A 25,606-nucleotide genomic window follows, 5' to 3' on the forward strand; every position below is an offset into this window, starting at 1 on the left:
ATGGCAAATCATTCCATATTTAATCTCATCATCCAGTTCAACCTAGACTACAACTTGGCCAAAGGATGTGAAATCAAATGACCTGCTATTTCCCAGTCACAAATCACAGCTGCAGGTGCCTGAGACTGAAACCTGACCCTGTGTTGATACCAGTGTCCACACACAGCCTGTGCCTATGTCAAACCATCTGTGCTGCTGAGCAAAAATATAAGGGGTTTTTCTGGGGGGGGCGGGGGGGGGAGGGCCCAGAAAATTGCATCTAGTTACAAGTATCTAACCTGTATTAATTCTCCTATTTTTGACAGTATTTATCTAATGACACTGAAAAATCATCTCCTTCAGTCTGGCAGCTGCTTTTCAAAGTAGTAAATGAGTGAAAATGAACAAACGCAAGTTGACTAAGAAAAAAAACAAATGTTTTGGTTTATATTTACTGAGGAAAAATAAGTTTAGTCTTCACCATACTACAGGTCTTTCAGGGTTATCTGGTAAAAAAACAAGCAGTTTGAGAAATCAGTAAATTTGGATAGCATTACAGTCTACCACTAAAATTGAACAAATTCAGTAAGATTTTACCCTGCCTTACTGTTTCCTCAGTTACTGGGATGAGAATGACAACTTTCTATTGATTGCTGATGTCGGAAAGACTTTTTCAACTGCTATTATACCAAAGGAAATGAGATTTAGAAACCCAGCACAATGAATTTTTAATAAAGCAGCTTATTTGCTGCTTTCACTAGGAATGCTGTTTTTTCCAGCTGTATCATTAATACAGTGTGCTTCAGACACCTCAAAGGTCCCAGTGATATGCCCATGACAACAAATACCCCCCTCCAAGGTATGACTCACTGAGTTACATCGTCCTGCTCTGTTCTGGTTTGGGTCAAATCTTACAGGGGCTGCATTAGCTTTAAATTCCATTATAATTTCAGCGAGGGCGTAATTGTGTGGGAAAGGGGAGATGTTCTTTTTCAGTCATAGATGGCAATATAAGTAATTTGTGGTGCATAAACCTGAAACCTAATCCTGTGTAGAGATCAAGGTCAACAGACACCCTGCACCTACCTAGGCTCCCTCAAACCCAATCTATTTCCTAGCAGAAATTAAGGCTTTCTGCTGCTTTCAGAACAATTTAACTGCAGCAAAATAATACACAGATGCTGAAGGTTTGCTTGGCTGGAATTAACAGCCTGCTGATTTATAAGGGGTAAAATCCTCAACACAGAAGTTATGGTATGAAACATGCTTTGATAAGTCTCTTAAGATGTTCTTTCAAACATGAAAACACAAGAAAATTAATTCCAACTTTGATTTTATAAATTAGTATAAATGTTAGTGTCCATCACCCACTAAAGTTAACTCAGGGCACCTGCAGCAAGGCCAGAGGATTCTCAAATGCATCAATTTAAACCCAAACATCTGTGGTATTTAGTACTCACAGGGTAGTCTTTTTCCTTTCCAAGTTCTCCTCTAATCAGACAACACAATCCACCGGGTTTTGTTCTTTAAGATTTACTTTCCAGGTCAAGACTTGATGAATGACTTTATTGACCATTAATGCTCTATGGCTGAGTAATTCTGGCCTCCTTGACACAGGAAAAGAGTCTTGTCTTCTCACTTCTAAAAACCCTCTGCCCACTTAAAAATAAATATAATCTAGTATTAATAGAGACAGGTCACTTTTAGGAGTGTGCCAAGTTGGGGTCAGTCTCAAAAAATCTTTCCAAATAACTGCAGAAAACTTGCAAAGAAGAAAAAAAGTTGTGTGTGTCTCACATCTAATGCAAGAGCATATACCAGGTTTGGATGTGAGATTATACCCAGCAGCTCTGAAAACATGTTATTTGACATGTTTAAAAAAAACCCACCACCTTTTCTTCTCGTGTAGAAAGGACCATTATTATAACGGCCCTTTATAGCCCTTACCATGATCCCACCATGTCCATTACTCTTTCCCACTCTGCAGGGCACAGCTGTGCTGCTGTCTGAAGTGCTCTGCTCACTCCCTGGGCCACGATCCCTTCCCTTACAGCTTTGCAGGTGCTTTGAACTAACTTTGCAGGAGCGTGTTCAGGAGCTGTGGCACAGCAATGGGATGCTCCAGTTGCTGCCCTGCTTCTCCTGCCCCAATGTCAGCGATGACAACAGCCTTGGAACAAATAACCAGCCAAAGACGGGGGAAACCAGCAAAGTACAAAGGGTTCAAGTGTTTTAACCTACCTTTTGGGAGGTGCAAGGCTGCAAACAGGAGGGGTGCAGTGGGGATGGAATGGACAGAGGAGAATGTACAAGAAGAAAGACAAAAAAAGATAGAAAAGATCAGTGACTTCCTACATCCGTGACAAAGTGAGTGAAAGGAGCCTGGAGAGAAACAAAGCAAGGTTTGACTTGAGTCACCAAGCATGAGAAAAACAATCAGACAGGTTAAAACATTTATATTTCTATTCCCCCCCCCCCCCCTTTTTTGTTATGTGATTGGAAAATAAATCATCTCCTTGCACAGGCCAAACAGACCTGGAGAAGAGAACTCACTGGCATCCTATGGAGCCCTGGAGAACAGCTCACTTCTCCTGCGCCCACATCTGCCCATGCTGGGATCCAAACTGAGCCAAGCTCCCCAGGACACTGAGAAGTTTCAGTGGGTTCACAAAAGTAGCCAAGAGAGGATACAAACCTTTCAGTAGCAATTCTGCTTGATGTAGCAGTAGCTACTGGCTTTATTTGGGTATATTACTGTATTTTGCTTTAAAGGCACCACAGTTGTGAGTGAGAATTTCTCTGCGACATGTAACACAGCAGGAGTTTCTGGAGTTTTTGTGGTTAGTTGTGGTGTGGAGTTTTTTTTTCTTTTCTTTTTTTTTTTTTTAAAGTTCTTGTTCTGTTTTGAAGAATATACTCAGAAAGGATAATACAACTCTCCTGAACTTCAGAACAGGAAGAAAAGACACATATTGAAAGAGTTAACACTTCTGGTTGTGAGTCTCAAATGCAACGGTCTGAACTCTCCCTGATGTGACAATCCACTGGCTAAAGGCCCTGAAATAGTTGAATCTGACAGAAAAATGAAGCAGCTGATTGTAAACAAGTTGTGAGTCTAAAAATTAACCACTGGAGAAGACTGGAGGGAACTTTACATGTGCTTAGACACATGAAGGAGGTTCAGCTAAGATTTATGTTATTTTATAGGCTGAAATGTGCTCAGTGTGTATTTCCATTCCATGGAATGATATCTGTTTACAACTAACTCAGCAACAGTTAGCTGGAAGATCCTACTACATCAGGGGCTGGTACCTTTGGATTTTTGAAGATTTAGAGAAAATGAGACTGTGCCTATAGAATACCAAATTCTAGAGAACACACTCACTGACCCAGGGAGTGTAGAAGTCCCCCTTCTCTTCAGAGGGCAGGGCAGCTCATAAAACTATCCAACACTTAAACTCAGATTTCAAAAGCGGCTGGGAGAAGTTTGCTGCTGTCAGAGGCCTCTGGAGAAACAGCACATGCACCACCAGCATTTACCTGCACATACATTTGCACTTGGCAGGATGCTAATTTTGATTAGATTCATAAATTGCTACCTTTTCTATATCCATGGAGAGGTCTTTCAGCTAGGCTTTTTATTAGCATGGCTTTTACTACCACAGTGGAGCAGGATTTCATTCCCTAGTTTCACAGCTGGTTTTTCCTCCCCTCATTTCTGAAAAGGAATTGTGATGACACAATCACGTTTTGGACCTGCATACTCACTCTTCTCTCCCACATTTCTTTCAAAATCATTATTTCTAATAGTACACGAACCTGTTACAAAATAGATCAACTCCTACCTTTGACCAATACTCTTGACTTTCAGGAGGCTTGCAGTCAAATTAACTTAAAAAGTAACCTGTAAATAAGACTTTTTTCATCCTTGCTCTGTTAAAATAACTCCCCAGTTAGGCAAAATGTTCCCATCTGGGACAGCACCTAGTTACACTAAAGAAACTGCTGAATTCACAGTACTGGGCAGCATCAATTTGACATTTTATACAGCTAATCTCATATTTAAGAATTAATTTTCACAGTTGTTTGTGTATGTTTCTTCCAAGTAAATTATCAGTGCTTTTTCCAGCTTTGCTAAAATACCTTTTCATTTAAAAAAGAAAGACACTTTTGAGATGCAATACTTGTAATTAATATGTACCTGTATAAATTCATCACTGAGCAAGCTATGAGAAACTGCTCTGTTCCGCCTGTGTCATAACACTTCAGTTACACTTCTCACTAATGCTTAATTTTGGGGCTGCTGGCTTTTTCGTCAGAGAGAAAACATCAGAGGACACTAGCACACATGAGTGGAGCCGTCCCAGCAGTGCCCCAGGGTTGCCTGACTGGGAAAACTCCGGAGGTGGCTCAGGCTGCCTGTGGTGAGCCCCTACCTTTTCTGTTTGACCGTGATGCCTTTCTGCTGCAAAGCCTTCTCATTGGCCATCTGCAGCAGCTGGATCTCCTTCCGAGAGAAAAGGCGGATAGCAAAGGCTTTTTCCAGGAGCCTCTCCGGAGTAACTGACTTGGCGATGTCCCTCACGAAGGCTCGGATGTCCTGCTGGATGCTGTCGGACTCCATGGGCTGCCCAGCTCTGACTTTGTGAAAGAACTTCAGAAGAGCCAGCGCGACGCGATAGAGAACCTTGTACCCTTCCACCAGGAACACGTCAAAGACCCGCGCGACGTAGGCCATGGGCAGCTCCCCAAAGAGCCACCGCTGCCAGTCCGAGTACACCTCCAGCACATCCTCGGACACGGCCACCATCAGCTTGTGGGCTGCCTGGCAGTACTTGTTCACCAGGTCCCCGAAGGTCATGCAGGAGGACTCAAAGGCCAGGAAGGTCTGGTCGATGAGCCGCTTGGAGGGGTCATTGCAGGCCAGGATGCGACAGACCTGCTCAAAGCACTCGGCCTCATCCTTGCTGTAGTGCAGCAGCAGCGCGATCACCGCTGGCAGCGCCGGGCAGAACGAGATGTCCGGGAACTGGTTGGCGATGCACAGGATGATCTTCCTGACCGCCCCGACGCCCTCTGCGTTCAGGCAGTACGTGGGGACCAGGCTGTTGTCCACAAACTCTGGCAGGGGCAGGGAGCTGCTGCTGCGCTTTCCCACAATCTTCACGACGATGTCCCGGTACACGTTGGCATCTGGGGTCACCGTGCGGCACGGGATGCTGCTGATGAGTTTGTGGTACACTTTGGCTCTCAGACAGTGGTTCTTGGCCCAGTAGCCCTGCCGGGCCAGGTGCTTGAGCTCCTGGAACTCGGTGCAGCTGAGCTCCTTCGTGTCCTGGCTCTGGGCACTCACATCCATTTTGTCCCAGTCCACAAAGCGACTGTACTCATCCATGGCTCCAGGAGAAGTAAATCAGATAAATCATGAGAACGGAGACCTTACTTAGTCATTGAAGGAGTCGCAGATTTTTCTGCAAAAGGAACAATAAAAAAAATAGAAGTTTGAGTAACAGGTAATCTCCCATTTTCTTTAGGAACAGAGACACGGACATTCAACTTGTTCCTGCAATAGCAAAACTGTTTTCTACAGCAAAGAAAGTTAAAGATGCCTCTTTATTTTTAAGCCCAACTTTCCTTGCATTGTCAGTAACTACTACTGCAGTAATTGGTCAATGTCCAGCCAAGACACTGATCCTGAGGACATCTTCCCAGGAAATTAATTTCCCTAACTGAAGGTCTAAGGTGAGGCATAGATCTTTATATTCACATCTTACTTAAGAAAACAGAAGATGCTCACTTCAAAAATATCCTTTGTAAGGTCTGTTTAATTTGCAATCTCTCTTTCCAGTTCTCTGGGGAAGTTAAGCAGTACTCATGCTAGAAGGATGCAGTCTCAGAAGTAGTTTACACTGTTCTGAGACCGTGTGGCCAGTGAGATCTGATCTCCTACTAGCCACAGCCATGCGCTCCTAGTCATTTCTTGGTGCTCGTACGGGCACTTGTGTGACCACACAGTCACTGAGATCAGTTTGTTAATCTGGTACGACTTTTGTTTTTCATTGGATAAGCAATATTTCTTCATGGAAAAGGTGGTCCAGCAGTGGAACAGGCTGTCCAGGGAGGTGGTGGAGTCCTTGTCCCTGGATGGTGTTCAAGAAATGACTGTATGTAGCACTCAGTGCTCTGGTCCAGCTGACAGTGTGGGGATTGGTCACAGGGTAGGCTCCATCTTGGAGGTCTTTTCCAGTCTCAGTGATCCTGTGGTTCTGTGTCAGTCAGATCATCACTAGTGCCACAACAAAGATTAGTGCAGGACAGACCCACCCCTCCTGACTGCAGTACATGCTAGGGTCAGCTTCAAACAGCTTCATTACAGAACTTCCATGTTCCCAGTGGTGCTCTGGACACAGGCCATGCCCTGTCACACAGGTACACAGCAGCTCTCCCACTAGAGGGCCTGCTGTCCCCTGCACTGGAGATGTCACAGACACCTTGGCAAACATCAGGTTCTGGCCTCGCTGCCTCACACCCCGTGTTTACCTCATCTACCAGCTGACTGCAGGCTTAGGGCACAGCTGTGTCCCAGCAGACAGTGTGGCTGCGACCACTAATGGCCACACCCGAACCAGCTTTAATCAGTCAGTGCAAAACAGATGGGGAGATACAATAACCTCCACTATCACAGCAGGTCTGCCCTGCTGGACCCTCTGCCAATGTGCCCACAGTGCTAGACTGAAGCTGGGAACATGGCTGTGGATGCTGCACACTCTGCAAAGGCAGACAATCCCTATAAAATGCAACAGGCCTATGAAACTGTTTTGTATAATTAAGACATTATATAGCAAGGCTGAATCAACAAAAGCTGTTACTGAAAGACTTCCAAAGAACCCTTAGTCATTCCTGTGTTGACAGACTGGAAAATGCATGGAACTTGACATTTATCACATGGTCTTCCATAAATCAGGTGCTTTAAAATGATTTGAAACTCATAAGGTAGATACACTATCAAGGCAGGGAGCTCGCCCTCCTGGTTTCCACACAGGAAAGTAAACTGAACATTTTGTCTGAAGCTGCCATATATTTAATCCAGCCAGTTTTAGATTCTGACTAAATACTAATCTGTGTATTTTGGAATCACATGCTGAAACTCCAAATTTTATCTCCTCTTTTAAAAGTTGGCAGCAACACACAGGAGCCTTTCAGAGAAGGCTTTTGGATGGCTCTTCTCTACCATATTTCAGGGGTTTTTTGAATCGTCTTTGTACAGTGTAAGAGCAATACAAAAATGCTCACCATTTTGTTGCATTCTTCCACATCTGAAGCTAATTCTCAGATGGTAATTACATGAGGCAACCCATTGTCCTGACACTGAGAGATCTTCTGGGGTTCAGCAACGGGCCCTGGTGTGAGATGAGTGTGTGTCTCCAGGAGGTGCAGTAGGACACCAGTCCATCGCAGAGCCAACGTCAGCTCCAGGGAAGTTAACATTTCCCCGTCATTCTCCACCTGGGAATCATGGAAACACTCAGTATTTTTAATTCAAATCCTAGAATAAGGTCCCTGTGTAGAAGAGAAATTCAATCTATTTTTGCAGTGGCCAAAGGACACAGAGATGAGCCACTCTGCTCATGGACACTTCAGCATAGAAACTATCACTGCCCTGTTCTTGCTGGATTCTCCAACATGCTCCCACCTTGTGCCACCATCCCTTGGGAGCTGCCTGATTTATATGAGGGAGGGTTAAGTATAATGTCCATTATATAAGACAACTTCTAAGATACCCAGAGATACATCTTGGCTGTCTGTCTTTTTCCTGTAAACTTTCTTCTCCTGTCTTATTTTCCATCATCCAGAGATGCAGGCATACTTAGAGGCTGCATCAGTCATTTTTCCCTCTAGCAGCTACTGCCCATTCCAGGAATTTACCAATTTGATGAATATGTGCTCCTGAAGCTCACTGAAATCCATGGCTAGAGGATGGCAGTCAGACTGCCAGAGGTTTTGATTTGAGCTCACAGTTTTATACATTCTTTGGCTGGGATAACTGTGCTGGGTCTGCAAGTATGTCTGGCTGCATATGCTTTTCACAGCTCGAGATGCTGTGAGAAAAAGTGACAGCAAAGCAAATGGGCATTGTCAAGGCTGCCAGAGCATGACCAGCTCTTAACTCTGCTTGCAAAACCAACAGAAGTCGTGTGCTCCAGTGTAATGGTGCATAGCTCCTGACACTGTGCCAGCAGCTACTGTAAGCCAGCAGGCCTCAAATGAGGAGGATTCACTTGCCAAAGGAGAAGAGCCCAAGAAATCTCAGGAAAATTCCAGACAGCCGCCTTCTCCTCCTCCTACTCTTTCTGAGTCTTCCTCCATCCCTCCCTCCTGCAGGGCAAGTTCTCTCTCTTCTGGCAATCATGTGAAGAGCAATGCTTAACTTTGAGCTGGTGGGAAGAGGAAACAGAAGATGTCTCACCCTCAGCAGCCAAGGGCCAGTGAGTCAGGGCTGTCTCCTGCCCATCCCTCCCACTACAAGGCAGCAACCAGGCAGTGCAGATTCATATTTGGAGGGATAGAAGGCTGGAGTTTCAGTTAAAGAGTTAAACTAGAGGAGGATGGCTGTGTGAGAGTGCAGTTGTGTCACAAAGTCCCATCTTCACCTAAACTACCTTGCTTACACATATAAAGGGCCAAGACACAGGCAGAAGGGAAAGAACCATTTCAGAATGAAATGTTTGTCTGAAGATGTGGTTAAAGGCAGGCAGAGAGACTCATAGCCCCTATTGCAGCAAAACTCTTTCCTTCCTGCTGAAGTAGCTGTAGAGAAGCCAGCATCACATTATGGTAAATATCTTCTAACTGGACATTGGACCAACAGGAGGGATCAGCAATTGAACTGCACAGAACTGAACTGCTGTCAAGTACGTGACAGAACAGAACTACAAGTAAAAACTCAAGAGAAAAAAAATTACATTACTTATAATGACCATAGAACCACAGAATGGTTTGAGTTGGAAGGACCTTAAAGCTCATCTCCTTCCACCCGTGGGCAGGGACACCTTCCATTAGCGCAGGTTGCTCCAAGCCCCACCCAATCTGGCCTTGAACACTTGCAGGGATGGGGCAGCCACAGCTTCTCTGGGCAACGACAAAGCTCTAAAGTTCTGTATTCCTTATTTAGGGGAAGCAGTCATTATCCTTTCTCATCAGACTGACTTGCACAACACAGCAGGAATTAACAGAGAACAGAAACAGGAGAAAAGACTTTTTTCGTAGTACCTGCCCCACAATTTGGAGATTGTTAGATCTATTAGTGGAGCTCTTCAGGTAAGTGCAATATAAAAAAAAAGCAAGCACATAAGTGAGAATTACAACTAGAAAATGCATATTGAAGATTTGCCAACAATGGCTGCAGCAGAGGCAAAAATTTTCAAGGTTAAGTTTAAACTATGAAGCAGGCAAAGAATCATTACAATTCAAACCCGAGCAAGGACCATGGTAACTGGCATGAGTTCAAGTCAGTGACTGAATTTTCAGGAAATATTTAGCTTGCTAGTCTAGCCACATTTTCCATTTCATTCCCATAGCTCTTCCCATTGTCTTTTGGGCTGCTTTCAGAAGACTGCCTAAAACTGCCTGAATCTGTATAAAATACCCAGCAGTGAAGCCAAGCGCGACAGGCAAATTCCCATACTGCCTGTGAAGAAAAAAATCTCTGAAAGTGTCTAAAAACACATCAGCAGGAAAAAAAGATTTGAATTATGACTTATTTTCATTATGGGGAATATAATGCCTTCACTAAAGATAACATGTCTGGGGACTTCAATAATTTTATTATTGAAAAGAATTATTTTATTATTAAAGGAGGTTTTTTGTTGTTTGTTTGCTTTGTTTTTTCTTTCCAAAATGTGAGAAATAGCAAACTGAAATATCTGAAGTACAACTAACCCAGAGGATAATTACTGCAGTCAAATCCAGAGTACACCCAGTACTCTGCAGTAGTGAAATATTTACAATCTAAACTTCTTAAAAATAAATTCCAACTTTAGTTAAAGCCTGAGATTACATGATTTGATATTGCTTTTAATAAACACAGAAGAGTGTCCTAAAAAACCTCAAGCTATGATTAATCAGGAAAACCTTGCCCCCTATTCCATTTAGGTACTCTTGCAACTTCGTGTTCTGAAAGTCTGACTACAGTTTAAAAGCTTATTAAGACACTTAATTTAAATCTAATGTGGCTGCTCTATAAGAGGCACCTCCAAACTTTGAAAATAACATTTTTCTTCTTACCTGTGGGCAGTTACACCACCCTGGATTCAGCCCTTTGCTATGTACAGACACAGCCAGATATGAACAACCACATACTGGTATGTATTTTTATAAGTTGCTAACAGAAAGCAAATATTCCTTTTTGCTGCCCTGCAAATCAAGACTAATGTAAACCTCCAGACCTGCAGAGTATCATTTGCTGTTTATACTGCTGATAGGCAGGGAAAAGACTCAAATTTACTCTTTTTCATAATCTTGTTGGACTAATCCATGCAGAAGGCACATGAAGAGAGAATGAGAACTGCTTCCTCTAGACAGCTTGTAAGTAGTCCTTATCCCAGTATGAGAAAATTAACCACAAAAGTCTGAGTAGATGACTTCCATCCGTGAGGAATACTCAAATCACCTCCGAGATGTTTCCTTCATGCATGGAAGAGTCTGACAGAAGCACAGAGCAACACAGCAAGACAGCAGTAACTGCAGAACAAAAGGCACAGGGCAGGCAGCTTCCCTCTCGTTTCCCAGTATTCCAGTGCATCCCGCAGCTTTCTCAAGCCTGGACTTAGAGCAGCACACCTTGTCATCTCTGCTCTGTGGATCTGGAAACGAGATTGGACACCACAGTTCCCCTTTGCCCAAACAACCCTGTTCACAAGCACGGTTTGTCACTTCTATGCGTTTGTCACTTTTACAGCCTCAGTGAGGTCCTCTGCCACCTCTCCCCAGGGCAGCTGTGTGCTCCAGAGCTGGGATTAAACACTCCATTTAGCATGAGAACAGCATGGAGAGATTGGGAACACACGATCCCTTCTGGCAGAGCACACAGAGATCCATGGATTGCTTTAACTGCTTTAAATGCAGTTCGATCTCTGTGTGGTGCCCTGGGCGCTGTGCACAGCACGCGCTGAGTACCAGGGAGAAAATCCCTGATAATGTCCTAATATGAGTTTACCAGCAATGTGATAGGGGATTAGGAGCTGCTTCCTGCTGGGTTTTTTGTATTCTTTTAGGACAAAGTCTAGAAACTTCTCGGTCTCTCAAATAACTGATAAAAGACCTGATATCAGAGTACTCTACAGGCAAATAATTTTAGCCATCTACATGATTTCTCTTGCGATATCAGTGCTGCATATGAAGCACAGTCACAGAGGTCTGTCCTAGAATCCTATGTGTTCAGCCCTAGGAACTTATTACCACCTCTTTAATTTATCTGTAATTAATTTGTTGTGCGCTTCATTACAGTCTAAAGTTCAGACACACATTGAGCTCTTCACTGCTGGGTAGGTAAGTGACAGTAGCTTATATTTAGGAGAATGTGTATGCCATAAAATCATGGCATGATTCTATGGGCGGGAAGGGACCTGAAAGCTCATCCAGTCCCACCCCCTGCCATGGGCAGGGACACCTTCCACTAGCCCAGGTTGCTCCAAGCCCCGTCCAACCTGGCCTTGGACACTTCCAGGGACGAGGCAGCCACAACCTCTCTGGTCAAGCTGTGCCAGGCCCTCACCACCCTCTGAGCAGAGAATTTCTTCCCAACATCCAATCTAAATACATCTCATAGCTGCAAGCACTTCAATAGAAAGCAGCCCCTCTTTCCCATCCAGGCTGGGATGACACAATGATGCTCAATCCCTGTGAGCTGCATTGATCAGTAAAATGCCATAAAGGCACAATATAAACACACAAAACCAAGCAAGAGGAAAGTCTGGCAAAAACCACAACACGTTCTTGTTGAAAAACTGGAAGAGAATGGTTCATGGTTCCACAAAAGGTCAAAAAAGCTAAAGAGCAGAGCTCTGTAAGAAGATACTGGAGATAAATGTTATCAAAGCCACAGATTAGCAGTTTTCTCTCCTGCCTACATCATAAAAACACACAAGAAACAATTAATGAAATTAAAGAGGATAATTCCTATCTTATTTCCCTTCAAACCAAAAGAAAACTGCACTTAGCCAGCAAAACTATTTTACATGATGTATTAAAAATTATCCATTAAAAAAAGATATATGTCAAAGTAGTGCAAAAAAAATCAATGTAATTATCAATGTAATTTTTTTACTACATTGCCTGTATTTTCCTTCTGGTTCTTCCAAAGTGTAAGACTGAAAAAATTCCTCATGTTGTGCTAATTATTCTTCTTCCCTTTGTTCCAGAAATAGGAGTAACTAGAAACATGTCTCCCTTCAACAGCAAACTCTGATTCACAGGCAGTCTTCAGTCTTCTTATTTTTTTTCCTTCCTCTAAGACCTTCAGTTTATATCTTTCTCCATTTGGAAGTACAGTCAGCTACACAGAACCAAAGACACAGTGCAACTGTCAGTGAAACACCTGACATGGTATCAAATCCATATGCAATAAACCAATCCCCTTTTCTGCTCTGTTGCACTGAGTTGCTCTGTCAGTTCGACGTCTATCACCTCTAGATCTTTCTCCACTACAAACATTTACTGGCAGAAAAACATATTTAAATATTTGTGATTTGAAATGTTCTCCTCTTAGACATGGTGTCTGCACTGGTTTATGTCGAAAACCGATTTATTTTTCTCTTATCTAAACCAGAAGGTACAGGTACATGTACTCCACAGGTACATGTAATCAGGTTTTATTTCCTACACAGTTAGTGCTTCTTCAGGTCCAGAACAAGCAGCTGACAGCATGAATGGAAACACAGGGAGATTTTTACATGCAGAAGGCACAATCTGAGATACCAGGAAAGGGTACTCCTAGGAGAGAGGTTTGCCAAGAAGCGATTCCCAGTCCTTGGCAATGTTCCATGGCTTCATTAGCAGGACAAAGCCATTCAGGGGCTGAAGAGCTCACACCTCCTACACCTGCTCCTCCCACTGCCTGAGCAGTCTCCACAGCATGTGATTATTTCTTTTCAACAGGTTTTTGTGACCAGGGGTTTTCTCTATGGATCACTGGGTTTCTACCCTGGGCCAGTCTTTCGCTGTGCAACCACCAAGCTGCTGGGACGCTTTGCACCCCAAACTGCAGCAGGTGCAGGTCCCAGAGCTAACACAGCCCAGCTAGAATACAACAAACCCCTCAGCTTCCCGGGGCTTAGACTGCTAGCTTACCCCTGGCCTCAGACTGCCATGGTCATCCTCACACTGAGGGAGGGGATGGGAGCTGCTCCATGAGGAGGAACGCACCTTGTGACAAAGCCTCTCCTACCAACAACCTCTCCAAGTCATGATCTGGACCATACTGTAACTGTGGGGTTTTTGTTTTTTATCCTTCTGTTCCATACAATAGTAGCCTTTTTCCATGTAGGATTTAACAATATGTCTGCTGTGCTGGGCCAGGTAGCACCAGGAGCCTTGTCTGCAGGCTCCAGGGAAGCCTTTGCTGCTCAAGTGATGTACAAGCAGAACTAGCTCATCATAGTCTCAGCAGTAACTTGCTAATACAAATATATTTTCCTTTCAAATATATATACACACCCACAAAACATACATTGCACTGTACATATTGTATATATACAATATATGGACATATACATCCTATTTTTAAAAAGTAATGCTCAATTTCTTCACAATATTCATATTTATCAAAAATACATCCACACAGATGAATGTTGCACATTGTCTCTTACAAAAGGTTCAAAATACGAATGGTACCATCTAAAGTCTATTAAGGAAACAGGCCAATGTCCCAATTCCCCACATGTTCTTTAAAACAAAACAAAAAGGCAAATTAATCAAAGCAATTCAAGTATCAGTGTGGAAACTTATGCAAATTTAATTTTTCTGTTAAATCAACTGATATGTTTATAGTGATTTAAGACCCCTCAGTGCAATACTTGAATATACAAAGCCTTAAGTGGCAGTGCTGGAGAGCTTAAGAGATACTTAAATTAGGGAACGGGTGGATGAAGCAGTAACGCTGGTGCAGTGGAACACACAAGTTCTAATCTCTGCTGAGCCTATGGAAATCACTGTACACACTCCTTGACTCTGTAGTAAGCCAGTGGGACATATACTCTATTCATGCCAGCAGTTATCCCTAGAACTTGTTTATTCCAGGGTAGACTTGTGCTTCCATAATTTCAGCCAGCAGCGTAAATCAGGGTAGGAAAATCTTACAGTCTCAGACTATTTCACTAAGTGTAAGGGTGTAGCAGTTTTCTTCCAAAAAAAAAGTCAATTTACAGTAAGATGAGCATATAAAAATTAAAGGTGTCATTTTACTCGGGATTTATTTTCTTCCGTCTCTGCAAAACCCTATAGATTTTGTTCCTTTCTTCTGAGATTGCTCAGGAGAAAAGCTTCAATAATCCTGTATGCCAAATAATGGATTACCCTTTCCTGAAAAAAGTGTAGGCTATCCTACACTCAGAAGATATTCAGACACCAACCAGTTCCAACTACACTTTACAGCTAAAGGAGGACCTAAGTTCAGCCAACAGCTGCATTTCAGGGAATTGGAACAACACTTCTTCATCTGGGTACTGATTTCTGTTGTCTTTCTAAACTCAGGCACTATTAAAAGTAAAAGATTAGCAACAAACACTCCTGTGCGGCAGCAAAGCTACAGAAACAGCATCTCATAAAGAAAAACTGATCAGTGTAGAATCCCAAACTAGTCCTGCATTACTCTGATTATGATTTTAAAATCAAAGGGCATTTAAAAAAACAGACTGGCTGCCAAGTTTATAATCTTACTATTAGTGTACATTGCTAATCTTCTAGTCTTAGCTTTGAATTTTAATTTGTATAGACCTTCTTATAACTTATTCCATTCTCCTGGGCCTGTCTGTGAAGGGAAAAAAATGTTTGTAAAAATTAGACTGTTTTTTAAGCAATGCACTGGGCAACACTGATGTGCATCAGGTGCACCAGTGACCTCCAAACCTTTAAAAAACAAAAACTGGTATCTGCCTGCATGGCTCCCAACCTTCATACTTGGAATTGTGGTACAGAAAACAAGGTGACAAATATCCTCACAGTGGAGAAGAACAGCTAATTAACCACATTATTAAAGTGCTTGCAGCATAAACAACTCATTTCAGTCTCTAAAATAACAAGCAGGATTACTACTTGTGGCAGCTGTGTCATGAATTCCCCCCTCTATACAGGATGTACAAAAGCCTGCATTAAATGGGCAATCTCCATAAAATGTCTCTCTTCCTGGGAATAAGAGGTGTTTGCTGCACAGGTAGGGGGTTTTAGAATTCAGTTTACAGTGTTTAGAAGACCAGTTCTGAAACAAACCCAGCTGAAGATACACAATGGACTATGGGGTTAGACCATCTGACTTGCTGAGGATTGATATCTGTCCTCTTAGGTAGAAAAATCTGTCCTAATCTGAACATTATTTTTCTTTTCAAACGACTGATACTCAGCCCAACAGATTTGGAAATAGCCCAGTACTAGTTTCCTGAAAAACAATCACTACAACAAATTTGTGTACAAGTTATTTCTCCCTCAAATAGTTTTTCCCATAAAAACATAACAAAACAATCCAGTGTTGGTGCATCATCAGGAGAAGGGGGAAGGGTTTTAAACTGAAAGAAAGTTTAGATTAGATATTGGGAAGAAATTCTTTCCCGTGAGGGTGGTGAGGCCCTGGCACAGGTTGCCCAGAGAAGCTGTGGCTGCCCTATCCCTGGAAGTGTCCAAGGCCAGGTTGGATGGGGCTTGGAGCAACCTGGGCTGGTGGAAGGTGTCCCTGCCCGTGGCGGGGGGTGGGACTGGATGAGCTTTAAGGTCCGTTCCAACCCAAACCATTCTGTGTTTCTGTGATAATGTATTTGCCTACACCCCTAGCACCCCCATTAACACGGACACTGGCAGTCACACAGATTTCTTCTGAATCTCCTTCCCAGGACAGTGGGAATCAACAGCTCATGGTCCTTTGCAGCATGTCTGAAAGCTCAGGTAATTGTCCTCTAACCTCAGAAGTTTAAGCAAGAGGAGAACAAATGAGTTATGTTAAAATCTAAAGAGTGTGAACACCACAGATATGAGCACTTCCATATATTAGTATTAGAGAATTAAAAACATTTTATTGCAGAGCTGGACATCTCCAGCACATACTCCCACCAAGACATGTGGACTCCACGGCAGTCAATTACTAATTACAGTGCAGAAAGGTCACATGATTGTCTGGTCAAGTACAAAAGCAGAAAATGGCTCAAGAATACCCTTCCTGTGACAAAATCCACTGGACCCCCCAACACACCCCATGCAAACCTGTCAGACTGCTGCAACTAAACCTGACAATAGAGGCCTCCCCAAACAAATTTAAGAGAAATTGTAGTTCTTTAGTCCTCAATCCCAATCCAAGGCTGTGTACAGATGAAATATAAGGAGATATTTTTCTTTCAGACCATTGGCACAATTTATCTATTTGGACTGGTAACACACATTTATGTGTCTGAGCTCTGTAGCCATAGCCCAACAGCAGCAGTTCTAATGTCCTCCCCAACCTCATAGGCAGGGCAGAGTGGATCCTACAGAGCCAGAAGAACAGCAAGCACTGAACTCGTGGTATCTTGCCAATAATTTGCTTGTCACTGACTGTATGTGGCTTCAGCACTAAAGGAAAGGCACTTGTGACCCAAACAAATGCCAGGGCAGCATTATCAGATTGCAATAACCTTGGTGCTGGAGATGGTGAGACACATGTGCAGTGTGGACTGGTTTGCTTTGCTTGCCTGCCTTAAATATACAGACAGGGTCATTTTACTGCAGGGATAGCTTTTTTTGTTTCATTTTTCTTTACAGTCCAAATGACAAGGCTGATCAGGGGATGGAGGCCCTTACAGATTTCAGATTAACAGAATGAATAAGCAAATGGAACCAAGGGGAGAAAACAAAGGTCACAATTAAAGGATTGAGCTGGGAAGAGCAGACGTGCTTAAATATGTGACAGATCCACAAACAGCCTGCTAGAAACATTTACTTGGCAGCATTTAATTATTAACAGCAAAAAAAAAAAAAAAAAAAAAAAGATAGGGAGAAAGCTGTTTTTCCTTTTCCTGGCTGCAGGAACACCTGTTAATTTTCAAATATTAATGACAGAAAAGACATTCAGGACAAGGATTCCCAACAGCTAATTATTGTGCAATACTATCCACAGCCATTTTGCAAATTACAAAGGATACAAGTATCACATACTGCTCAAAGGAACAAAGAGCTACCATAAAATGTTGCAGAAATCCTTGGATTCAAGTTGTCAGTGCTGTTCCCGAGTAACTATCTTGAAGAGAAGTCTTTTGCAACACTCTAATTGCTAGTGATTGCAGAAAGAAGGAAATTCCAACAACAGGGAATTCTCTTTTCTAGTAATACAGCTCCCTAGCTGTGACCTATGTAATTTCTGTGCTCTGGGTATTCCTGGATGCTCTGACAATCCTATTGGGATTTCTTGTAAGCCAGAAAAGCTTTGAGATGCTCCAGCTTCCTGTAGGAATTGGATAAAATATATATACATATAAAAATGCAAGGATTGATATAATACAGTCCAACTGAGAAGCTCCCAGTTTTCTCTCATCACAGGTAGAGGCACCTGCAAGGTGTCATCCCTCCTGCTGCCCTAGGACACCCCTAGACATGCTGCATCCCCTTGGCTATTGCTCTCCTGCTCACAGGCCCAGAGAGGCAGAGAAGCATTTCGGCAGGTACCCTAAATCTGATGTTCAGGTGGTGGGGAACAGTTTGGCAGTCCCAATACTACAGCAGCAATTTTCACTGAAGGACAGGCTGTACAGACATATACATATATATGTGTATATATATATGTGTGTTTCATAGAGCAGCTCCTGGAGGAAGAGCAACGTGAGAACAAACCCTTAACAAAATTTTACTTTCATTTCACAGATCTTAAAACCCTGAAGGAAGAGGCCGCAGAACACAAGTGCTGGGTTTAGAGGACCCACCGCCCCTCCGAGGGGCCCGGCCAGCAAGGACAGGCGTGAGCTCTGGGTGAGCATCACCAGCCACCGGGGGATCCTCTCCGCCTCACCCCCAGCTTTTCCCACATTCCAGGGACTGGAACAGGGTGGACCCGCACTGGAGGCACTGGAAGGCACTCACAGGCCATTTAACCCGCACACACCGCAGCAGCCCCTGAGCGCTGTCCAGAGCCCCCGCGGCCACCCACTCCTCCGGGAGGCTCCGCAGCCCACAGGCAGACACAGCCTCCCCCGCAGCTCCCGCCCGGCCTCGCACGGGCACGGCGGGCGACCCGCGGCCCGGACACGGGGCCCGGAGAAGGCCGGTTCGGGGCCGCCCCCCTCCGGGGTCCAGCCTGGCCGCTCGCGAGGAGATGCGGCCGCCCGGCCCCGAACTCCATCCCTCGCCCGGCCTCCCCCGGAGCCGCACCCTCACCGCCCTCACCGCCCTCAGCGCCCTCTCCGCACTCCGCCGCCGCCGAGCCGCGTCCGCCGGGACGGGGGCGCGCGCGGCCCCCGCGCCTGCGCGGAGGGGGCGGTGGCGGGACGGGCGCGCGCACGCAGTCCCCGGCGGGCGGGAGCGGGCGAGGCGCCCCCGGCCCTGAGGGCGGGTGGGGCTGTGAGGGGCCATGGGGGGGGGCGTGAGGGGTGATGGGGGTTGTGAGGGACTGTGAGGGGCCATGGGGGCTGTGAGGGGTGATGGGGCCTGTGAGGGGTTGTGAGAAGTGACAGGGAGCTGTGAGGGGCTATGGGGGCTGTGAGGGGTGATGGGGGCTGTGAGGGGTGATGGGGGCTGTGAGGGGTGATGGGGGCTGTGAGGGATGGGGGGGGTTTGAGGGTCTATGAGGGCCTGTAAGGAGTGATGGGGGGTGGTGAGGACCTGTGAGGGTTAATGGGGGGCTGTGAGAGGTGGCTGTGAGTGATAGTGGGAGCTTTGAAGGATCAGGCTGTGAGAGGTGACAGTGAAGGACTGTGAGGCATCAGGGGGATGCAGGGTAATGATGAGTGGCTGTGAGAGGTGATGGGGACTGTGAGAGCTGGTGGGTGGTGGTGAGGGGCAGTGTGGGCAGACAGGGCAGTAGGAGCAGTGTGGTGATAAGGGTATAGAAATTTGGCAGAAAAGAAACACCCTTGTTCAGCTGGTCTTTGGAGATCAGAGGGGCTGGGGGTGGCTGGGCTTAATCTCTGATTATAACCAATTTGGCACTGTAAGTGGTTGTGTTCGATAGGAACTTCCGCAAGCACAGGTTCTCAAACTGGGAATCGGGTAATATTCTATTAGAATTTTCACCATCACAAATTCATGAATAGTGTGGTTTACTGAAGCAGCAGAAATACAAGGGAGAATGGCTTCAAACTGAAAGACAGTAGGTTTAGATTAAATATTAGAAAGAAATTCTTTACTGAGAGGGTGGTGAGGCCCTGGCACAGGTTGCCCAGAGAAGCTGTGGCTGCCCCATCCTGGAAGTGTCCAAGGCCAGGTTGGACGGGGCCTGGAGCAACCTGGGCTAGTGGAAGGTGTCCCTGCCCATGGCAGGGGTTGGGACTAGGTAAGCTTTAATGTCCCTTCCAACCCAACCCATTAATGAAATAGAGATTTGGAATTGCCCTGGATAAATGCACTAGCTGTGATAGAGCTCTAACAATAACAGTAGTATAATGTTAGTCCAAGTAATAATAATCTTATGCAGAAATTTAGCAAGAAGCCTTCGGAGGAGGGAGAGGAGAGTAGCCCATCAACTGTCTCCAAGGTGTTTTTGGGTCTTCCTCCTAACTAGGTGAAATTTTCACCCTCCATATATACAGCCCAATCTTATCCCCCTGCTCCTTCTTCACGTATAGCATGATCTAGGCAGAGAGCCTAGATGAGTCATATATGTGGGAGCATGTACTTAATTAAGTCTGTTAGCATATGCAGGGTGTGTGTTTTAATATATAAATGATGCTTAATCAGAAAAAAGTTACGTTTTTTATTTTTTTCCCCCATGGTGTCCTTCAAAGTTCTGGTCATACAACTTTGTTCTCTGTTGTTCTGTTCCTCAGAGCCAGACCATGTCTCCACAGGACCTGCTCCTTCAGCCAGCTGAGCCTTTCCTGACATCAGCTGTGCAGATCTCCATCCACAGAGATAACTCAGAGGATACACAGCATAGGCTGCAGATATTCAGCCCTAGCCCTTGCCTGGCTCCTTGGTCAGCATCCCACAGACAGCAGTGAGGGGTGAGGAGGCCTTGGGCTGTGTTTCTGCCCTTTGGGCTGGGAAAAGCTCAGGGCAAATACTGGATACAACTATTGCTTTAGGAAAGCTTTAAAATCTGACTACTTTTGTGCTCAGTAACAATGTGACTGCTTTTTTGCAAAGCCTACAATGTCCGGGACAGAAATTGGTTCATTTTAAAGATGGAGGATTTCCATAGTGTTTATTTGACTTGGCTTGGCAGCAGTGTTCTGTTTACGACTGGATAAATAACTGCCACATTAAAGATTATTAACTAGCAATGCTTCAGTGACCAATAAAGTCCTAATCTTTTATATGGTGTTGTAAATGTACACAGCTTGGTAACGGAGGATCTTGCCAAAGAGATAACAAATCCCTTACCCAGAAGGTTTACAATCTTAAGGAAACCACAAAGGACCACAAGGAAAGTAAAAAGCATGATAATGAAACATAGAACACACAGAGGACTTGTAGCCATTGCATCTGGATTTTAAATGGGGATCTTAAGAGGGTTTTTTGTATTTACCTTAAAACTACTGGGCAGTGATTAGAGGCAAGATAAAATCCTAGAGTTGTTCGGGTTGGAAGGGACCTTAAAGATCGCCCAGTTCCACCCTCTGCCGTGGGCAGGCACACCTTCCATTAATCCAGGTTACTCCAAGCCCCATCCAACCAGGCTTTGAACACTTCCAGGCATGAGACAGCCACAGCTTCTCTGGGCAACCTGTGCCAGGGCCTCGCCACTCTTCCCTCTTTTAGTTTAAAACCATCAGCCTTGTTCTACTGCTACAGGCCCTGCTAAAAGAGTCTGTCCCCATCTTTCTTACAGGTCCCTGTTAAGTCCTGCAGAGGGACACAGGGTGACAGGGTGAGTGGGGTCTCGGGCACTGCCGTGCCCCTGCCTCTGCTGGTGGCCAGGCAGGGCAGTCCCACTGCTCCAAGGAAGGTCTAAGCTCCAAATTGGTGGGAAGCACTGAGCAGCCCTCCTGAAGTGCTTCCTTCCAGGCTTCCTTGTGACTGGTCAATGCTGCTGTGGAGAGCAATGAACTGATGTCATGGGGCACATGCCAGAGCCATTTCCTGAAGCCATTTGTTTATTCACATGTTAAGTTGGAAATATAGTACATCATTTTATATTCACTTGTAAGCTCTGTAGAGTCCTAGAGGGCAGTTCCACACATGGAAAGGATTATATTCCCTGTGCTAAATGAAGCTGAGCTTGCAAGGAAAGCAGGCTTAGAAGAGGATGAAAGTGGATGGAGAGGTGTGGGAACAGAGATAAGTGTGGGCAGCATTTGGTAAGATTTTGTAGGAGGATGAAAAACTTCCATCTGTCTTCAGCATTTATAGATCCTTTCCCTGTAGTATGTGGGGCCTGTGTAGTCTGTATATTTGGGCTCATGGTGCCTCTCTGAGGGAAAGCAGGGCTGGTATTCCCATGTCCCTCCCAGGAAATGGCAGCCGAGGGAAGGTGTTCACATGGTGCAAAAAAGGAGGCAAAAAAAGCTGGGAATTGACAGGCTTTAGGAAAGCAAGAGCAGGCACAGGGAGAGGGATTGGATTCCTGGAATAATTTCTCTACTGAAATGTAAACTGTGACTGGAACTGAACATACCCTTTAGCCTGATATATGTTCTCAGTGTACTGAAAATAGCAATAATTGAAGGCTCTCTCCAAACTTCTGACGTGATGCTCAGTGGTGCACTATCAAGAGATATTTTAGGAGTGTAGTGGTGCACTATCAAGAGATATTTTAGGAGTGTAATGGTGACACTTTTGTTGCCAAAGCCTCTGCATTGCCTGATGGTTTTACCTAATTCCAGTACTCTGGGTGCCATAGGGGGTAGTGTTCAAGGAGGCAGAGCCCTGCACAGAGAGAAGATCAGCATGGGGACATCCTTCAGGAGGGGGGCCTGTGTAATGGCAGGATAAAAGGCGACAGCAGTCTGTGGGCTTGTAGAGGTTGTAAAAATGTCAGATGATGTGTGCGGAGTGGGTGCTGGGTGTTTTGGAGGCTGCATGAGTGATCTGTGTCAGCCTGTGCTCAGGCTGTTGGACTGTGGCTAGGGTGGGCTGGAGAGCAGATGGAGGATCATCAGAGAATGCTAGGATGCTGGGCTAGTAAAACCGTGGCTTTGCTGGTCCCACAGCAGTGCTGTTTGCACTGGGCTGTTTGCATGGAAAGCTGATAAGCCTTGGCAAAGTGTGACCTCCTGTGGGTGAAACAGGGAATTACCATGGGATAATTAAGTAAATCCTTTTCCTATCACGTGCCAGCATCTTAATGGAAGGTTTGCTTAGTGGTGTAGATCACTTCCACCTGCAGCAACCAGACCTGGTTTTGCCTTTCTGGATGAGCTGCTGCTGTTCCTCTTGGCAATGAGAGTAAGGCTCAAGCCAGTGGTCCCAAAATTGGGAGGGTGCTGGTGGATGTTTTAATGACACCAAATGGATTGCAGCCACCTTTTCCTGTTTTTTTGTCCCTTCCCTTGCCCCAGCTATGGCAGCTCCTGCCTTTTAGGGGTGAGCAGTCACATTGTGCCAGGAATACCATGAGAAAGGTTAACTTCTGGTACTGGATGATCCTCTTGATTTGGACAGCGGATTTGTGAGGAAGGAATTAGCAGATTTCCTTTAGGATGACTTTAATCTCCCTCCTCCCTGAGGGGACGGGGTGGTGGTGTGTAGTACACTCTCAGCATATCACACCAGGTATTCCAGAGGGGGATGTTGCCTTTTAGCATCCAGTTTTGCCTACAGGTACTGCTCTGGTGTTTGGTACCTGGTAAGGTCCAGTCCACAGAGACCCCTCTGGCTGTTGGGCACTTTTGGGGCACTCTTGCCAGCTCCTGACTCTCTGGAGGAGGAGAGTTCATTGCAGAGGGATTTTGGATGTCACAGTTTGCCTGCATCCATGGAGTGTCTGCCTGATGACCTGTGGGATTTTAGGGAATGGCTTATTTTCCAAGGTCTTTTCCTGAGAAGGTTATTCTGAAGGAGTTTGGTTTATTCCCAAGTGGAGGTGCATCCTATAAACTCCAGGGACTGTTGGTGAGTTACGTGCTACAGACATGGATGGATACATACATGTTCCTTGATTCCTCTGCACTCTCTTCGATAGTGGCTTGGTCCCTTCCTTCCCCCTGCACTGCTCTGACCAGCCCAAACACATCACTGTCTCTTCTCAGGGGACTCACTGGCTTTCACCAGGCAAAGCAGGACCCGTTTTTTGGGGACTGGGATCCGTCATAGCATTGTGCCTCTGCCTGGGCAGCTGGCTCTGGGTCTTCAGTGCATTTACCTTGTAGGGTGATGGAGTGGGAGCAGTGAGGGACCGGAAGAGTTCACAGCAGAGGTGGCTGGACAAGTAAATGCAAAACCAGGCTGTGAACCCATGGCTTTGCTTTCTGGAGACCTGAGAATAGGCTGAGCCTTCCTGGGTGAAGGACAAGAGGGTGTGGTGCCCAGAGGCCCTCTGCCTGGAGTGGGATCCTGTCTGTTCCAGCCAAAGGGCCAGGGCAGGTCCCTGGCTCAGCTCTCAAGTGGGCTTTACACCAAAATCTGTGGCACTGGGTGCTTTCACACCTGCCTGTGTTCTCCTCTAAGGCAAGGCAGAACCTGCAATTAGTGTTTCCATAAGGTGTGAAATGGAGCTGGAGCAAAAGCAGGCTCGGTGGGTGCTCTGGCCCAGGCCTGGTCCTTGCAGCCCTTGCACCTGCGCCGGAGTGTGAATCGCTGCTCTGTGCTGTGCCCCTCACCCTCCACACACTCTGTTTGCATTAGTGTGTGCTTCTGGGTTAAGGACCCTTCTCACTTCCAGCTGAACAAACACTTTCCATCGCGTGTAAAATCCAGCCTGGTGCTAATAGGCGTCTCCCCCCACCTTCATCCCTCCCCTCTGCCACCTTTTGTGCAGTTGGCAGGACAAAAAAGTGTTGCTATTACCTGACTTATTATCGGCACAGGACTGTAATTTATGGCATATGCTTGGTAAAGAGCCATGCTGAAAACATTTATGGCCCTCTTAGAGTCCTGTGGGGTGGTGGGGAGGGTGATGGCTGTGGAAGGGAAGCCAGTTGTTCCACCCTTGCTAAATACTGCACGGTCTAAAAGCTTCCTCTGCCTTCTGACAGCAGCACTGTGGGCGGCGAGCTCAGTGCCCTGCCCCGCTGATGGCAGAGTTGAGACACCAGTGCCCGGAACAGATGTGAGCTTTTGCTGTCCTTAGGAAACACACAGTTCCTCCCTTTGGGCAGTTATCGAATTCCCCATCTTTACCACTTCTGGTCCTGCACAGTCTCACCCCTCAGGTCAGGATCTCAGATCTCCCTCATGTTCCCACATATGTGGCAGAAGCTGCCCTATGTGCAACAGGTCAAGCATAAGAGCTGTGAGTAACTCCTCCAAAAGGCAGGCATTGCAGTTGGACAGCTGCTCTCCAGCAAACTGGTTCATGCTCTGTCTGCATGAAACAACCCAATCATTTTCTTCTCTGTGTCTGGATTTGACCTGAAAATGTGCTGTGGAGAGAAGGGGGCAAATGAATTGTCATTGCTGTAGGTGGGCTGGATTTGAATAGTAATCTAAGGGGCAAGGGAAAGTCATTCCTGGCAGCACTGACTTTTCCAGTGTTTGTGAGAAATGGGACTTTATATCCCAGTCTTGTGATGGGTGGTATGGAAATTTGGCATGAAAAAGAGTTTTTGACACTGGGCTATTTGCTGATGATTGAAAAGTTAATGTTGGCTGTTGAGCTCCTCTCAGGAAAACATCATCGTTCATCTTTCAAAGGTATTTTGAGCTTGGCTGTCTGCCCTGTCCACTTGTCCTGATTCAAAGGACGGGAGCAGAGCATCATCCAAACCATTTCCTGGCTTCAGGAGCACACTTTCCCTGAAGCTGCTCAGTTAGAGAGAGCATTTGCTTGGCCTGCAGTGAGCCTGGCTCTCTGTTCACCACAGGGAAGGATCACGGGGAAGTTCATCCTCCTTCCTTGGTTCCAACTTTGCCAGTTGCTGGGTGAGAAGCAGGTCTTATGAGCCTTCTGCTTCAACAGTGCCGTGTGTGCATCCATGTGCTGGAGCTAAAGGAGATGTTCTGGCTGGGGTTATGTTGCTGCTAAGTCCTGAATGCTCTCTGCTGCTTGCTGTCTGAAGGTTTGGAAGATAAAGCTTTGGAAGCTGGATGACACAAGGAGTCGCACAAAGCCCACAGTGCCAAGCTAATGCCAATTCCAGAGCCA

The 25,606-nt window shown here is 45.5% G+C and overlaps 1 protein-coding gene and 1 long non-coding RNA gene across 5 annotated transcripts in view; one reads left to right on the forward strand and one right to left on the reverse strand.

Annotated features, from left to right (window-relative positions):
• TBC1D24 (TBC1 domain family member 24) overlaps positions 1-18,638 on the reverse strand; it is a 30,410-nt gene extending 11,772 nt beyond the window's left edge. The window contains exons 1-5 of one of the 4 annotated variants that reach the window (XM_027737935.2): positions 17,358-18,229; positions 8,447-8,550; positions 7,273-7,485; positions 4,416-5,450; positions 2,221-2,238 (exon numbers count right to left, since the gene is read on the reverse strand). In XM_027737935.2, the coding sequence (XP_027593736.1) occupies positions 2,221-2,238; positions 4,416-5,374 (977 nt within the window). In that variant the 5' untranslated portion in view covers positions 5,375-5,450; positions 7,273-7,485; positions 8,447-8,550; positions 17,358-18,229. Of the gene's footprint in view, positions 1-2,220; positions 2,239-4,415; positions 5,451-7,272; positions 7,486-8,446; positions 8,923-17,357; positions 18,235-18,591 lie in introns of those variants that run through there. The other 3 variants (XM_027737937.2, XM_027737939.2, XM_039386208.1) reach the window with 3 other exon arrangements.
• Positions 18,639-19,657: 1,019 nt separating this feature from the next.
• On the forward strand, positions 19,658-20,696 carry LOC113996724. The gene is made up of 2 exons (XR_005565414.1): positions 19,658-19,696; positions 20,190-20,696. It is a non-coding gene; the product is annotated as an uncharacterized LOC113996724 (long non-coding RNA).
• The last annotated feature ends 4,910 nt before the right edge of the window (positions 20,697-25,606 follow it).

This window comes from Pipra filicauda, unplaced genomic scaffold (genome assembly GCF_003945595.2).
Source record: "Pipra filicauda isolate LSUMZ 115617 unplaced genomic scaffold, ASM394559v2 scaffold472_size498715_pilon, whole genome shotgun sequence".
Classification (NCBI taxonomy): domain Eukaryota; kingdom Metazoa; phylum Chordata; class Aves; order Passeriformes; family Pipridae; genus Pipra; species Pipra filicauda.